The sequence below is a fragment of the Anomaloglossus baeobatrachus genome, chromosome 2, assembly GCF_048569485.1.
Source record: "Anomaloglossus baeobatrachus isolate aAnoBae1 chromosome 2, aAnoBae1.hap1, whole genome shotgun sequence".
In the NCBI taxonomy this organism is placed as follows: Eukaryota; Metazoa; Chordata; class Amphibia; order Anura; family Aromobatidae; genus Anomaloglossus; species Anomaloglossus baeobatrachus.
In genome coordinates this window covers 698,952,115-698,969,361 of record NC_134354.1, presented here as the reverse complement: position 1 = coordinate 698,969,361, position 17,247 = coordinate 698,952,115, and the positions used below count along the sequence as shown (strand labels likewise).

Below are 17,247 nucleotides of genomic sequence, written 5' to 3'. Positions count from 1 at the left end.
ATCTGTCTGGTCACAGGTAGGAAACCTTCTTTGTAGTTTGTCGTGACGCCACTCTCAGTATTGCGGACAGTAGGGACCGCCACTGCAGGTTGAGGGTCGCCTGGGGCTGATGGTATGTGCAGTTAGTTGGAATAGCCTCCTGAGAGTGAGGCAAGCCCCAGGGCCCGGTGTAGATGCGTAGTACTACAAGTCGCAGAATGACTCACACAGGCAGAACTGTCTTTCAAGGGCTTTACTCACATTTGATGGCAGGGTGAGTAGCCCGGGCGTAGCTGAGATGAACCAGGTGGGAACCAGGTATCCTTCAGGCTGACTTTATGAGGGTGACTACCAACTCGCCTTCCTTAGCCCTTTTTGTGTTTGGAGTAACCCCGACTTTGAGTCCCTATGGGGGTCACCCAGGGAAGATGCTGCAGCCTCTCTCCCCTTCGTTCGCCGTGTGCTTGTCGCCTGGGCCAGATCACTCCAGCTTCTTGCCTCCTGTGAGCTATGGGCCCTAACTGTGGCTACGTGGCTGCGGCTTTTTGTGGTGTTGTGGCGTGGGCTTTGAGAGCCCCACACCGGCAGGTTTAGCAAAAGAAAGCTGGATCTATCTCCGCTTCGGGATCTGCCGCCCGGTTGGGCCTGGTACTCTCCAGCAGTCTCCTTACTTCCCACTCCGTGCTCTTCTCTCTAGCTGAGATGGGTTTCGGGTAGCCCTCCTAGTTGACCGTTCTCCCCCGTCAGTAGCCACTGCGCGGGCGCTGTTAGACAGCAACAGCCCCACAGGTCTGCTCCTCACTGAGCCCTATGGAGTTCTGCTCTAACTGACTCACTGCCCCTCCTCTCCTGTTCTTGCCTACGCCACCTAGCAACCAGACTCTCTTACCACACCCCTTGAGAGGAGATGGAGGCTTTTGGCCCCCTCCACTATTCCAGTGAAGGTCAAGGCTTTTCCCCCTCCTGGGATCCCCAGGGGTCCTCTCATGGGTACATGTGTGAGAGCTGATTACTATGCGCCTGTGTACCACACCCCTGTCAGCCTTCTGGATTACCTGTATTGTACTGTCCCCAGCATGGGTGCAGTACTCAGTGGTGCCTGACCAGGTCAGGGGCGCCACATTCCCCCTTAGTTATCACCAGCACGTCCTCGGGCTGCAAGACAACATTTTAAAATGCATAAAACATTAAAACATGGTAAAACATTTTTAAAAGCACCAGGTACCATACATCACCACCCTCCACCCACAAGTCCGTTAACCCACCCAAAACCCTCTCACGTTGGCCGCGGCTTCAGCCACTTCTGGCAGGATGTAGAGGCGGCTTACATGGGCTGGTGGTTTCAGGGTATACCTGGCCTGGTGGATCCGCGCCTTCAGCCTCTTCTGGCAGGATGCAGAGGCGGCCTCCACAGTTGGTGCTGACCAGGTACCCTCTTTGTGGTGGAGAGCCAGGCCCCATAAACAGGCATGCTCTCTGGTTGCAGGTAAGCCAAGGCCCTATATACGGACGGGCTCCTCCTGGTTGCAGACGAGCCAAGCCCCTAAACAGGCTGACTCTGGTGGTGGTGGTGCCCTCTGGTGTAACTATTTACACTGCGAGAGTTTGTGGCTATAGCCAGTTCATAGCCTTAAGGTTTATGGTTTTCTCACAATAGTTTTTGTGGGCACATGCTTAAACGTAAACGTTGCAAAACAAACTTTTCAAACTGGTCAAAACAGTAACTTCTCTTCTTACTTTACTTTACTCCTCCATACCAGGGCTTTGGACCTTCTCAGTAACCTTTTCTCCTGTAGGTCTCTGGCTGTAACTTCTCTCTGCTCTGGAGACTGTGGTGCAGGGGACAGCGTTGGTCTGTTGCGACGCCTTGTCTTGCGGGCTGGGTTCTGCTGGGCTGTTACCTCAATGCCTGCAGGGCCCCAGGTGAGGTTTCTGGGCTGGTCTTCGTCAGCAGACGGTGTCAAGTCCTCCTCATCCCAACGGGAATAGGGTAACATCTCCGGCTCTGAGTATTGCTCCACTGCCGGTGGCTCTGGAGTCAGCTTCTCAGCTTCCTGGCCTCCTCTCCCCCTTAGTGCTTCTGAGCACTCTGGTTGTGGTAGCGCTGGAGATGAGTGGTCCTCAGCTGGTCTGGGCGGTGGACTCTCTGGCGCGGCTGCAGGGGTTGCCTGAATCTCCTTGGGGGTATGCGGAGGGAGCAGATACCGATCCACCATCTCTTGTGGGAACTGGGCCTCTAGGTCAGCCTTCAGCTTCCAGTATTCGGGGTCCTCTCCTATCAGGGTCTTCCTAGCAGGGACCTCTTTGGACTGGGGAGCGGTGTCTGCTCTGGCCTTGCAGGCCGGGGTAAATGATGAGGTAATCTCTTCTTGGCGGGCCGCGCCTGGCATGGCGGCGGCCTGGTCTTGGCGGGCCGCGCCCTGGCTGGCGGCGGCCTGGTCTTGGCGGGCCGTGCCTGACATGGCGGCGGCCTGGATCTGTGTCGCTGTTGCAGGGGGCTCTGTGCAGGCTGGGCTGGACGTCGCTGCAGCAGTCTGGGCTTGGCGGGCCGCGCCTGGCGTGGCTGCGGCCTGGTTCAGCACCTCACTTGCGGCGCGGACGAGCGTTGCTGCGGCGGTGGGGTCTCGGCGGGCCGGGCCTAGCAGGGCGGCGGCCTGGGTCAGCGTTACGCCTGCGACGCGGATGAGGGTCGCGGTGGCAGCCGGTTCTTTGCGGGCCGGACTGGGCGTTGCTGCAGGGACCGGGTCTTGGTGGGCCGAGCAGGGCATCGCTGCGGCCGCTGGGGCTTGGAAGGCCGCACCTGGCGTGGCTGCGGCCTGCTTCAGCGTCGCCGCACCGGACGCCTCTTCGGGGACCGCGGGCGTGGCAGGAGGGGTCGGGGCACTTGCGCTGGCCGGGGCATCACTCGACTCACCCACCGGTGGCAGCATCGGGGTCTGCGTCATCGCCGTCCTGTCTGGCACTCGGCGCGCGGCTCTCCTTTCATAGGCCCGAACCGCCGCGGTCATCTCCAGCATTTCCATCCGTTCTTCCCGGATCTGCTCCACGACCCGGGTCTCCAGTCGGTCGCAGAACTGGGCCAGCTCCCGATACCACCAGGCAGCGGAGCCCGGTTCTGGGTTTCTGCGGTCAGACGCCATTTCTTCTGCGCCCTCTTCTGCACGACTCTCCAGCTGTGGACTCGCCGTTGCCTCTAGTAGCAAGCTGTTCAGTTTCCGCTCTGCCTCTTTCAGCAGCTCCTCTCCCAGCAGCAGGCTTCTGGCTCCCTTTCTGTCCCGACGTCTCTGGACGCTTCCACTCTCATAGCTGGCAAGGTCAGAACTCTGCAGGGGATCTCTGGGTAGCCACACCTCTTCGTGGGCGGTAACTTCTTCCAGCGCGGGCTGCTGTTGTTTTTCAGCGCGCTTTTCATGGTGGCAATATGGCGGCGCTTCCAATTTTTCAAGCGGACCGCCCAGGCACATGGTCACCTGTCTCAACAGGTCTAGTCCTTATCCTGTTCGTGACGCCAGATGTGAAGCCCCACAGGTGTTGTGTCGGTGCATTACCTTCAGGGACTCCACGTAGCTGGATCTGTCTGGTCACAGGTAGGAAACCTTCTTTGTAGTTTGTCGTGACGCCACTCTCAGTATTGCGGACAGTAGGGACCGCCACTGCAGGTTGAGGGTCGCCTGGGGCTGATGGTATGTGCAGTTAGTTGGAATAGCCTCCTGAGAGTGAGGCAAGCCCCAGGGCCCGGTGTAGATGCGTAGTACTACAAGTCGCAGAATGACTCACACAGGCAGAACTGTCTTTCAAGGGCTTTACTCACATTTGATGGCAGGGTGAGTAGCCCGGGCGTAGCTGAGATGAACCAGGTGGGAACCAGGTATCCTTCAGGCTGACTTTATGAGGGTGACTACCAACTCGCCTTCCTTAGCCCTTTTTGTGTTTGGAGTAACCCCGACTTTGAGTCCCTATGGGGGTCACCCAGGGAAGATGCTGCAGCCTCTCTCCCCTTCGTTCGCCGTGTGCTTGTCGCCTGGGCCAGATCACTCCAGCTTCTTGCCTCCTGTGAGCTATGGGCCCTAACTGTGGCTACGTGGCTGCGGCTTTTTGTGGTGTTGTGGCGTGGGCTTTGAGAGCCCCACACCGGCAGGTTTAGCAAAAGAAAGCTGGATCTATCTCCGCTTCGGGATCTGCCGCCCGGTTGGGCCTGGTACTCTCCAGCAGTCTCCTTACTTCCCACTCCGTGCTCTTCTCTCTAGCTGAGATGGGTTTCGGGTAGCCCTCCTAGTTGACCGTTCTCCCCCGTCAGTAGCCACTGCGCGGGCGCTGTTAGACAGCAACAGCCCCACAGGTCTGCTCCTCACTGAGCCCTATGGAGTTCTGCTCTAACTGACTCACTGCCCCTCCTCTCCTGTTCTTGCCTACGCCACCTAGCAACCAGACTCTCTTACCACACCCCTTGAGAGGAGATGGAGGCTTTTGGCCCCCTCCACTATTCCAGTGAAGGTCAAGGCTTTTCCCCCTCCTGGGATCCCCAGGGGTCCTCTCATGGGTACATGTGTGAGAGCTGATTACTATGCGCCTGTGTACCACACCCCTGTCAGCCTTCTGGATTACCTGTATTGTACTGTCCCCAGCATGGGTGCAGTACTCAGTGGTGCCTGACCAGGTCAGGGGCGCCACAACACCACAAACATTCATCCGGGGAAAATAATGAATCGGAACAAGAAGCTCAGCAGGTATTGGAAGATCTGTTGCGCGAACAGGAGTCTGATGCAACAGATTCCTTTCCCAAACATTTGCTGCCTAGATCTACCCGTTTTCCCCCCTTGTCTTTGTGTCCTGCCATTGACATCTTCACCCGTCTGGTGGTGAATGATTTTAAAAAGATATCTGGTAAACGAAGGTATGACAATCTTACCCATAAACAAAGACAGGCGCTGGAGGAATTACAGGGTTATAAAGATGTGGTTATTAAACCAGCAGACAAGGGGGGAAATGTGGTGGTCTGGGCAGCAGAAAAATATGAGAAAGAGGCTCTACGTCAACTCCGAGATAGAGATACGTACACCAAACTCTCGTTTAACCCCATGACCACTTATGCCCATGAGTTGTCCCAGATCTTGGAGATGGCGGTTGAGAAAGGAGTTATTACACGGAGGATGTTTGACGGACTTATTAATAAATATCCAAAAACATCCACCTTGTATTTGCTACCCAAAATCCACAAAGATCCCGTTAACCCACCGGGGCGTCCTATAGTGTCTAGTATGGAGGGGTTATGTGAGCCCATCTGTCAATTTATTGACCATTATTTAAAATCTATGGTGGAAGCTCTCCCCTCCTACGTTAAAGACACTACAGAGGTCCTAAACAGGATGGACGGGATCTTTGTGGAACAAGATATGATACTTGTAACAGCTGACGTAGAAAGCCTCTATACCAGCATACGTCATGATGATGGGTTAGCTGCAGTTCGTTTTTTCCTGGGGGCTGACGGTCGGGATGGTGAGATGGGCATGTTAATCCTTGAGCTGCTCCGCTTTGCCTTAACCCATAATATTTTTCTTTTCAGAGATCAGTGTTACCTTCAGAGGCGTGGCACTGCGATGGGCGCGGCCTGTGCGCCTTCGTACGCCAACTTATTCCTAGGATACTGGGAACGGACCATCTTTGGCGACGAGGGCGTGGGGGCCAGCGCCCATGTGCAGTGCTGGCTAAGGTACATTGATGACATTTTGTTTATTTGGCAGGGTACGGCGGAGCAGCTTGAGGATTTTATGAAATTACTGAACATTAATGATTATAACATCCGGCTGACTTTTAGGCATAGTGGCAGTAGCATTGATTTTTTGGACATCAAGATAGAGGTTGGAGATGATCATATGGTACAAACAGATGTCTTCCGTAAAGATACCTCGGTCAATGCTCTGCTACATGCCTCTTCAGCCCACATGCCCTCTACTATAAGAGCCATCCCCACCGGTCAGTTCCTACGGATGCGACGAATTTGCTCCTCCAGTAATAAATTCGAGGCTCAATCAACCGATCTCAGGCGTCGTTTCCAAGATCGGGGCTACAGTGGTAGAATGATCAAGAGGGGATATCTTAGAGCAAAAAACACACCTAGGGCACAACTCCTCACTTACAGAACCAAAAAAAGTCTCACGGAAGGTGAACTTAGGTTCATTGGAACCTATAATCATGAGTGGGGTACGATGAGAGACATACTTTACAAACATTGGCCGATCTTAACATCTGATCCGGTACTTTCAGGTCTCATCCCTGGTACCCCACTCATGACAGCTAGACGGGCTCCTAGCATTAGAGATATTGTAGTGAGGAGTCACTATGTGCCCAATATACAGAATCCCTTCAGTAACCGTGATCCACTTGTCGGATGTTTCAAATGTGGGCATTGTTTAGCCTGTAACAATATTATCCGCAGCAAGACCTTTACCTCCTCGGATGGCAGAAAAACATATACCATCCGTAAATACATCTCGTGTGGTACCACACACGTGGTGTATTTCGCCACATGCCCATGCTCCCTGATCTACGTGGGGCTTACTTCCCGTGAGCTCCGCGTCAGGGTCAGGGAGCATGTGCGTGATATCACAGCAGCTGCATCCGTGGAGGATTGGTCTTTGCTGAAAACCCTCCCCCGCCATTTCAAAAAACACCATGCATGCGATGCCACGCTTCTCCAAATACGTGGCATCGATTCTATTAATGGTGGATCTAGGGGTGGGAACTTAAAACGGTTGTTGGCCCAATGTGAAACCCGATGGATTTCCACGCTTGAAACTCTGGTACCAAAAGGGTTAAACGAAGCTATTAGCTTCGTTCCCTTTTTATAGGTCTCATAATTTGGTCATTTAGGTCCAGCTCTTCTGTCCTTTTCACCTTCACTTGTGACTTCTTTTAATTGTTTTTAAAAAACTTGCATCCACATAATTCTTATGCTCTTATTAATTATATTTATATACATGTATTCATATATATACATTTATTCTATGTTTACAATTCATGTTCCATCCCCCCCCCCCCTTTTTTATTCCTGGGATGGCTGCTAGGCTTAAATGATGGGTACTAACGGTGTTTATATATCTCTCAATCACATTTACAGCTGTTGACTATTACAACATATTTTCAACTTATGGATCAAGTGCGGCATATAATTTGGACATAAATTCCGACTTTCCTGATGTCATTATATATGGACATGATGGACACACAAGAGAAGATTCCACTCTAATATATGGATTATAGCAATTCCTTGTATATGGACTTTCCTAAATACCTTTACAGTGGCAACGGAATAAGCAGGAAACGTCCTATTATTGCCGCCTCCTCTTTTAGTCATGTGATGTTTACCCGGTCACCTGACCTCTTTGCTTGCCGCCCACCGATCGCGCCCCGTGGCCGTGCCCGCCTCCCTCACTGCCGCGATCGCAGTCATCTCTGACCATGATGTCGGCGTGGGATATGGGTGACGCGTCCCCATTCCCCCGCTGGCACTCCTGGGTCTGACTGCGCTCGCGGCGGTGATTTTTGGGGGCGTGCCCGGTCTCGATGCGCGTCACTAGGTGGGCGGAGCATACGGAAGTTAATGGCGGACGTTAGCACTTAAAAGCAGCCCTCCATATGGCAAACATATCGCCTATTCCTGATGAAGCTGGAGCCACTGTGACTACATTTTCAAGCGAAACGTACGTTGAAGGATGGCCTCAGGGTAGATTGGATGGTTATACCCCCTGGGAGCTCTCTTTTGCCTTTGACAGCACTTTGACTTAGGACAACCACCTCGGCATTATTGCTCATAGTATTCATTGTGTTATGATCAGCATATGCACCTTACTAGTTCCTAATATTTAATTCCATAACGTTTCAATGAGCAATGTGTCTTTTATACTAAATGTGTCACTTTTCACTTTATGGATGGTGGTTTGTCCTTGTAACTGGTATTTTTCCCAGGCAATCTGAGCCCCATAGAACATTCACCCCTCCATGTGGTTTTATATGATGGTTTTAATCTGACCCTGATGATTTCTTTGTGTGTCATTTTTAAGTATGCACTATAATAAACTTTGTCATAATTTTGCACCTTATATACTCTGCTTCTCCTGTGTATTCATAAGTATGTAACATATATTTGTATGATTAAGGGTGATTGTTTCACCTGAAACGCGTAGTGCTGTGCTGGTCATCATGTCATCCGTTGTCTGCATGCTGAAATAAAGACCTTGGCTTTCCTCGCCTGAAGAGCTGTATGTTCCTCCTTTCTTTTATATATTTGTATATCTATAAAGGAAATTCTGCTGTGTTCATGTAAAAAAATATTTAATGATGATAATAGTAACCCAATGTGTAGGATGTATATATAAAGATAAAGGTAAGTATATATGAAAATATAAGTATACCAAAATAACACTATACACATTAGGGTACAAAAATTGCAAATGGCTCACTACATAAAGTGCGATTACAGTGCAATTAATAAGGCACACCTGCAATACAATTCACAAGGTGCACATGTGAATAACTAAGATATGAAAATAAAGTGCAAATGCAGAAAAAGTGCAAATACAAAATGATCCTCATATGACAATAAGTAAGTGCAAATATAGTTCACAAGGTACACATACCAAAGGATCCCTAGATAATACTTAATAAAGTGTCAATGCAAACAATGCATAAGATGTACACAGGTCAGAGTAGGGATCAGTAACAGATGGAAAAGTGCTATAAGAGAATACAACAGTAAGTGAACTAAGGTTATTTACCTAAAACAAAGCATACATAACAGTCTCCACAGTATGTGCCCACCCCAACGTGCACTTCAGCATGCCTTCATTGACCCCCTGATGAAGGTACGGTGAAGCATACTGTTGTGACTGCTATGTATGCTTTATCTTACGTAAATAACCTTATTTCACTTATCGCTGTCGTCAGTTATAGCACTTTGCTATCTGCTACTGATCCCTATTCTGACCTGTGAGCTACTTCATATCACAGCTGTGAGAGACTTAGATGTGCTGTTTCTTACATTTCCTCTTAGAGCTATTCAGCTATTCATTGCAGCTTTTGTATGTACATAATGTACATCTTATGAATTGTTTGCATCTGTACTTTATTAAGTACTAGCTCTACTACTCGGGCATTGCCCGGGATAGTAACTATCTCTCTTCGAGTTTCCGTCTGTCTCTGTCTGTCTCTGTGTGTCTGTCTCTGTCTGTATCAGTTTCTCTGTGTGTCTCTCGCTCTGTCTGTCTCTCTCTATCTGTGTCTCTATCTCTGTGTCTCACTCTTTCTCTGTGTCTGTCTGTGTCTGTCTGTCTCTATCTGTCTGTCTCGTTCCCCGTCTGTCTCCTTCCAGGGCTTTCTCTTTCCCCATCTGTCTCTTTCCCCGTCTGTCTCTTTCCCCGTCCGTCTCTTTCCCAGTCTGTATTTTTCCCCTTCTGTCTCTTTCCCAGTCTGTCTCTTTCCCAGTCTGTCTCTTTCCCAGTCTGTCTCTTTGCCCGGCTTTCTCTTTGCCCGGCTGTCTCTTTGCCCGGCTGTCTCTTTGCCCGGCTGTCTCTTTGCAGGTCTGTCTCTTTGCACGTCTGTCTCTTTTCCCATCTGTCTCTGTCTCTATCTCTCTGTCTCTTTCCCTGTCTGTCTCTGTCTGTCTTTTTCTGTCTCTCACTCACACATAAGCTTCTTATACTAACAGTTTTTGTTCCTATAGCAACCACTCACAGTTGCTATTAATAGCCCGTGTCTCCCAGCTCCATTCAGATTAATGGAGGCAGGATTTTTGAGAGTAACTGTAAAGCGCGGGATTAATTTTTCCCGTCAAAACATAGTCTATGACGTTCCCTGGGTCACATGGAGTGTCTGTGCAAAATTTCATGATTATAATTGCGATGGTGCGGATTTCTTTAGCGGACACACACACACACACACACACACACACGCACACACACACATACATATACATATACACATACATACACTGAGCTTTATATATTAGATTATATAAGCATAATTTTGTTTGTGCACCTTGGGAACTGCATTTGCAATTGCACTTTATTTATTGTCATATGAAGATCATTTTGCATTTGCTCTTTTTCTGCATTTTCACTTTATTTTTATATATAGATTATTCACATGTGCACCTTGTGAATCATATTGCATGTGCACCTAATTAATTGCACTGTACTTTATGTAGTGAGCCATTTCCAATTTTTGTACCCTAATGTGTATGGTGTTAGTTTGATATACCTATTGCCATGCTAAGTATGGGGAAATACCAAGAGAATGGTGAAAAGAGAGGGAAGGAATGAGGGGAACCCTATATCTAGGGAAGGGGGAGATAGTGACCCCTGAAAAACCTTCCGCTGGCCCCTGGTTCCCCTGATGTACCTAGATAGGTTCTGCACATATGCGCTGAGCAGGATACCTAGACCCCAACTGACCCTGAACTGGGCCCTAGGTAATGATCGGGCGGGATGAGGATTTGTCCTAAAGAACACAAAGGGAAAACAAACGGGAAAACAAACAACATATCTCCAAGATGACTTCAGGACAGCAGGAACATACCAACAATGTGTTTATAGGAGATTGCAAGCCGACTGCTTGTAACCTGGGCTGTATAGAAAACTATCACCAGCAACAGAAAAAGGGGGAATGCAGGCACATAAAGACACAGGGAGAGGATGATGGTTAGCAGCTGAAAGGTAAAGATATCTGCAGGGTCCTAAAAGGAAGAGTTAACCCCAACAGAGAGAATCATAAAACTCCATTCACACCACAGCAGCGACCTTCTGGTTATCTGTCACCCGTGACACACCCGTAACACCTATATATTGATGTATACTTATCTTTATCTATATATACCCTGTTTCCCCAAAAATAAGACACTGTCTTATATTTTTTTTTGCCCTGAAATAAGCGCTGGGTCTTATTTTCGGGGGGTGTCTTATTCTCGAGGAGACATGTTTGGGGGTAAGTTTACCCTCCACAAAAAGCAGACCCCCCATCCCAGGAACGTCATACTTACCAGCCCAGGGCGTCTGTATGGCTCCTAGATCCTCCTGTGATCTCCCAGCAGGTACGCTGCATGCCTCCCCTGCGTCTGGCCGACATCAGATCTCTCACACACACACACACACACACATCACTTCTCCCTGTGATCTCCCTGCAGCTGTGTTCCCCTGCATCTGGCCGACGCTCACACATCAGAACAGCCACACATCAGACAGCAAACACACAAACACACACACACAAACACACACACACACACACACACACAAACACACACACACACACACACCACTTTTCCCTGTGCCCTCCTGTGGGCAGTCCCAGCAGCTGTGCTGCATGCCGTCCTCCTCTGCCTCCTGCCGACACTCACAGATCCGATCGCATACATTCACAAACACACACATCAGACAGCATACACGCACACACACTCACGATATCGCACATACATTCTCACACACAACATCCAGAGATACCACATGCTTCCGGCCATGTGATCCTCGGCAGGTCCTGGAAGATCACTGCACGCACAGTATCGCCGTCGAGAAGCAAGCGATATCGCTGGATGTTGTGAGTGTGTGGATGCGATCTGATGTGTGTGTGCGCGTGTATGTGTGTTCCGCCGCAGGACCTTGATGCGCTCACCTGCTCCCGGTTGGCGTCTGGTAAGTATGATCGGGGGTCTTCTTTCTTCTGTCTTCTCTCTTCTGGGGGTGCCCGCTATCTATAATGAAGTGTCCTGCAGTGTCTTTAACTCTTTCACCGCTGCATGACACTTCATTATTGACCGTGGCTAGGTCTTATTTTCAGGGGATGTCTTATATTAAAGCTTCCCTAAAAAAACTCCTTACTGGGAGGTCTTATTTTCGGGGGAGGTCTTATTTTCGGGGAAACAGTATGTACCCTACACTGTTTGTTACTATTATCAGCATTAAAAAAAATCATGCACACAGCAGTTTGTCCTTTACACATGTATATGTTACATAATTATTTTACCATCAGCAGGCGCTTCTTTTTGCTTTTTTGTGTATCCACCACTTACCTGTCCAGCTATACTCTTAATGAATAAGAATCTCTTTTTATATATGTGACCATATCTCAAAGTTTTTTCTTCCTAGTTCCATTGCTCCTTTTTGCTGAGAATTTTGTTCAGTCACGTACATGTGCATATCTCACACATCGTCAATATACTTTTCATTATTACAAGGTTTATTGTGTACATGCAGCATATTTGAGTATTATTTGTGTATTTCTGATAAATCCTTTTTACCATATCACATTTCCAGAGCCCCTGAGGTGCCAGAACAGTGGAAGTTCCCCTGAATTCACTATGCAAACTGTTAGTTAACATTTTTTTCCACAGGCTTTTCAAAAAATTCCGTTACCATTTATTAGCATGTGGCTGTATAGTTTATATGACATTAACTCGATTCAGTACAATTAATGCAACAAGAAATTTATATTGTTTTATTTATGTTTTAACTAATTTGCAGAATAAACATACAGATTCTTGGAGATATACTTTTTTATTGGAAGGAAGAGCTGCAGTATTATTTAGTATATGTGACTTTTTCATCCCTTATTTTACATATTATAATTATAGTTTTTCTGTTTGTTTGACGTTTAACTTCTTTATTTTTTTCGTCAATGGCGGTGTATGAAGGCTTGTTTAAAGCTGGATGAAATGTGGTTTTAATTGGTAGCATTTAGGTGTACATTTGACTTTTTGATTACTTTTTTTTCATTTTTGGGAGACATTGTGAATTAAAAGAATTCTGACCTTGATTTTTTTCTTTATTAGGCCCTGTGCGCATGGTGCAGTTTTTGATGCCTTTTTGGTGCAGCTTATTTTGCAGTTTGTTGCCCAAATCTGCATAGCTATTCTTATTCCAGCAAAGTTAATGAGAGTTTTGAAGTGCTGTGCGCACCTAGCTTTTTATTTCCTTGCAGTTTTTGGTGCAGAAAAAAAACCAGCATGTCAATTGTTGGTCCATTTTACCCTGCATTTTTTTAGCCCCTACAGCCACTGAATTCACTAAAAAAATGCATAAAAAAAAGCCACCCAAAAACGCATAAAAAATGCACCAAAAATGAATGTGGTTTTCGGTGCGGTTTTCGGCCACAAAGTGCGTTTTTTGGTGCAGAAAATTTCTGCAGCGTGAGCACATACCCTATACAGTATTTAGTGGTATTTATGTGATCAGCCGATATGGGCCTCTAACAGGCGTGGGATGATCAAAGATCCACTTGCGCCTGTTAACTAGTTAAATCTCGCTGTCAATCTGTGGCAGCAGGATTTAACGCATGCTGGCGGGAAGCACATCGTTCCCCACTCCCATGGTGATCATGGGGCGCCGATGGGTGTTGTCATGACTTACTTCCTGTGAGCGCTGGCCTTCACAGGAAGACAGCATTTGTGTACAAAAGCAGTGCTGATGCTTATGCACTCCTTTGTACAGCACAAGCGATCGGAAGATCACAGCTTCAAGTTTCCAAAGGGCACCAGTAAAAACAATAAAAAGTAAAAAAAAAAGTTTTATAGAATATGTGAAAAAAAGTTCAAATCACATTAAAAATAAAGCACATGAAACAAACCAAAACACATATTTAGTATTACCATTGCCAATTTCAGAAATGCCCGATCAATCAAAATATAAAATAATCTGATCGGTAAAGGGTGTAATGAGAAGAAAAGCAAAACGCCAGAATTACATTTTTTGGGTCGCAACTTACATCGCAACTTACAAAAAATTATATAATTAAAAATGTCAGCTTAGGACATAAAAATAAGCCGTCACACAGCCCCAGATCCCGAAAAATTAGAACGTTACAGGTCTTGGAAAATGGTGTCAAAAGTGCAATTCTTTTTTTTGACAAGTTTCTGACTTGTTTTTTAACCACTTAAGTGAAAAAAAAACTATACATGTTTGATATCTACAAACTCGTATTGTCCGGGGGAATCATATTGCCAAGTCAGTTTTACTTTAAAATTAAAAAAAAGTCATAACCTTGTGGAATTCTATTTTTTTTTTTTGCAATTTCACCACACTTGAATTTTTTCCATTTTTCACTACAATATGGGGCAAAATCAGTGCTGTCGTTCAAAAATACAACCTATCTCGCAAAAAACAAGAACTGGTATGGCTATAGTATCGGAAAAATAAAAAAGTTCTAACTCTTGGAAGAAAGGGAGAAAAAAATGAAAACTCAAAATGTCAAATCGCCCGGGGGTGAAGAAGTTACACTATTGGGATCAGTGTTGACCCTGAATCTGGCAGTTGTAGCAGGGTGTCAGCTATAAGCAACAGATGACATATTCTCCTTCAAATCTGGGTTCAGTTGCTGCGCCCACACAATGTTACTGCCATAATAGTATGACCCTCTATGTGAAATATCACCCATTTAAGATGTAATAGATGGTATGTTATAGGGTAGGAAGATGTTAATACCGTTTACGAGTCCTGTAAACCCAACTCAACAGAATCAATTTTTGCAGCAGTGATTTGCCAGAGATAGATGACATGAAAACACCAATATTCCTCACTGTAATTATAATAGAAATAAGTAAGATACAGTACCGGGCATGTGCACCATGCGACAATTACAGTTCTCCACCAGATACCGAGTCTCACAGTCAATCCGACATGCAGAAATACTATATGTATCAAAGAACTCCGAGTCCACCATAGTGCTAGACTTGCAGTCTCCCCAAGGTGGGGGCAGGTATGTTAGCTGAGGAAGAGAGTTAGAGAGAATCGGAGATAAAGACTGATGCAGAAAGGCAAACTGCCAAGATAATCTGACATCAAGCACAGCGTGACTTATACATCAGTTCTGCAATGATGAGGGGCAAGAACCGCAAAATAACTGTATGCAAATGGAGGGCTTTATTTCATAACTCATACAGCAAGGTTTTTAAAGGCTCTTAATGACTCGTGAGATTATTAATTGTATTAGGTGGCACTTCAGTCCCTGTTCTTTTTTTCTGTGAAGAGGATATTTACATATTTTATTTCCCAGGGCACAGTACATCGCTATAGGTAGTGATGAGCAGACACTTCCATGCTCGGGTGCTCGGTACTCGTAACTAGTGATAAGTGACCACTACCATGCTTGGGTGGTCAGTAACCATAACTAATGATGAGTGAGCACTACCATGCTCGCGAACTCGGTACTCTTAACTAGTGATGAGCGAGCACTACCATGTACAGGTGCTCGGTACTCGCAACGACAAGCAGTTGGTCACTTGGATGAGCTCTACTTGTGTACCAAGTATAATGGAAGTCAATAGGGAACTCCAGCATTTTTCAAGAAGATCTCCCAGAAAAATGCTGGAGTTCCCTTTTGACTTCCATTATACTTGGTACATGAGTCGCGCTCATCAGAGTGTACAACTGCTCGTTGCTAGTGATAGACAGACTCGCTGATAACCGGTACCTAACTTATTTAAAAAAAATCTGGTTCCAGCCCAGGATTGATCCCGGGTATCTAGCCAGATTCCGCTTCCCATATACGTCTATGGGGATTAGAATCCAGTGATTAAAAATAGTGGTAGAAGGGATAGGGTGATAGGAGTAGGTGCGCAATACTTACTTATCGAGGCTCTGGGTCAGCTGTAACTGCTCCCATGGCTGCCCATTCAGTTCCAGGGGCGCTTATTAGCCTTCATGCATATGCATTGCTTTCCCGGCCCACCCTCGTCTGTGATTGGTTGCAGTCAGATGTGCCCGCACCCTGCAGAGTGACAGCATGTCAGTTGAATGCTTCCAATCACAGATGCTATGCGTGTCTATGGTAGTATAAAACAATAAATAAATAAATTGGCATAGAGTCTCCCCATAATATGATACCCAGCACAGATAACGGCCATGTAGCAAAATAAGAGAAATTGGATGTGGCTTTTTTTTTAAATATTCAAAGAAATAATTTTTAAAAACACCGTGCGATCCCCCCAATTTTGATACCCAATCATGATAAAGCCTGACAGCTGGGGGTTGGTATTCTCAGGCTGGGGAGACCCAGAGTTATTGGGAGATCCCCAGCCTAAAAATTGCTGTCTGCAGCTACCCAGGATTGTTGCATCCACTAGATGTGACAATCTCAGAACTTTACCCAGCTCTTCCCGACTGTGCTGGTGCGGCGGCAATCGGGGTAATAAGGAGTTAATGGCAGCCCACAGCTGCCACTAAGCCCTAGATTAGTAATGAGATGCGTCTATGAGAACCCCCCATATCGAATCTGTACGTGAAAATAAATAAAGACAAACACCGAAAAACTCCTTTGGAATAAAAGACAAAAAAACACACTCTTTCACTGCTTCATTAACCCCCAAAAAAACCATGCAGGAACGATGTAATCCACACAATTCAGCTCTGCTACATCTGAAATTACAGCGCGCAATCTTGGAATATGTCTGCGTTCTGTAACTGCAGGCAGAGACTCAGCCACGATCAACAGTGACATCACTCAGGTAAGTTGCGGTCACAACTGGAGGTTCCCACGGTTCTCGACCTCTGATCGCAAGTAACCTGACCTCAGGGTACTTCATTAAACTCAGTGACCCCACCTGAGTTCAGGTTACCTGCGATGAGGTTCCTCTTAGTTTGATACACAGCCAAGATAAGCATATGGCTGCGGGCTGCAGCTTGTAGCCGTACGGGTTATCTGTGCTCGTATCATAATATGGGGGACCCTCCCTATGCCGATTTTTATATTTATTTATTTTTACTGTACAATTGACCCGTAGACAAGGTCTGTGATTGAAAGCGTGAGACATGCTTTCACTCAGCATAGGGGGTGCGCCTGCTACAACCATATACACAGACATACCACAGACGCCGGTGGGTGGGGGAAGCAGTGACTAAGCATGAGCCTAATGAGTGGCCTGCCAGCGCCTCGGTAAGTATAGCGCCACTTGCTTCATTACATTTTTTTTATTTTTCATTTTTTTTGTATTTCCTGAGTGCCAGATCCAGGTCATTCCTTGAGAATTCTGGGCCCGGCACTCGGATACATTTGAAACCGCACAGATCCAAACTTTTACAGCCTGGATCCGGCCATCACTACTCGTTATGAGTACCGAGCAACCAAGCATGGTAGTATTCGCTCAACATTACCTATAAGTCTTCCTATGCCAGCTTAGTGGTGTAAATAAGGAGAAACTTTGTCCCTTAGATAAAAAGTTATGATAAAAAAATAAGTACACCCTAAGTATACTTTGAATTTTGGGGATATACAAATCAGAACATAATAAAA

At 46.8% G+C, this 17,247-nt stretch overlaps 1 protein-coding gene across 4 annotated transcripts in view; it reads right to left on the bottom strand.

Moving 5' to 3' along the window:
- The window catches only part of ASIC1 (acid sensing ion channel subunit 1), a 460,355-nt gene that overhangs the window by 97,090 nt on the left and 346,018 nt on the right, over positions 1-17,247 (bottom strand). For all 4 annotated transcript variants that reach the window (XM_075337256.1, XM_075337255.1, XM_075337254.1 and 1 more), the window contains one exon: positions 14,571-14,724. In XM_075337256.1, coding sequence (XP_075193371.1) covers positions 14,571-14,724 — 154 coding nt within the window. The remainder of the gene's footprint in view (positions 1-14,570; positions 14,725-17,247) is intronic.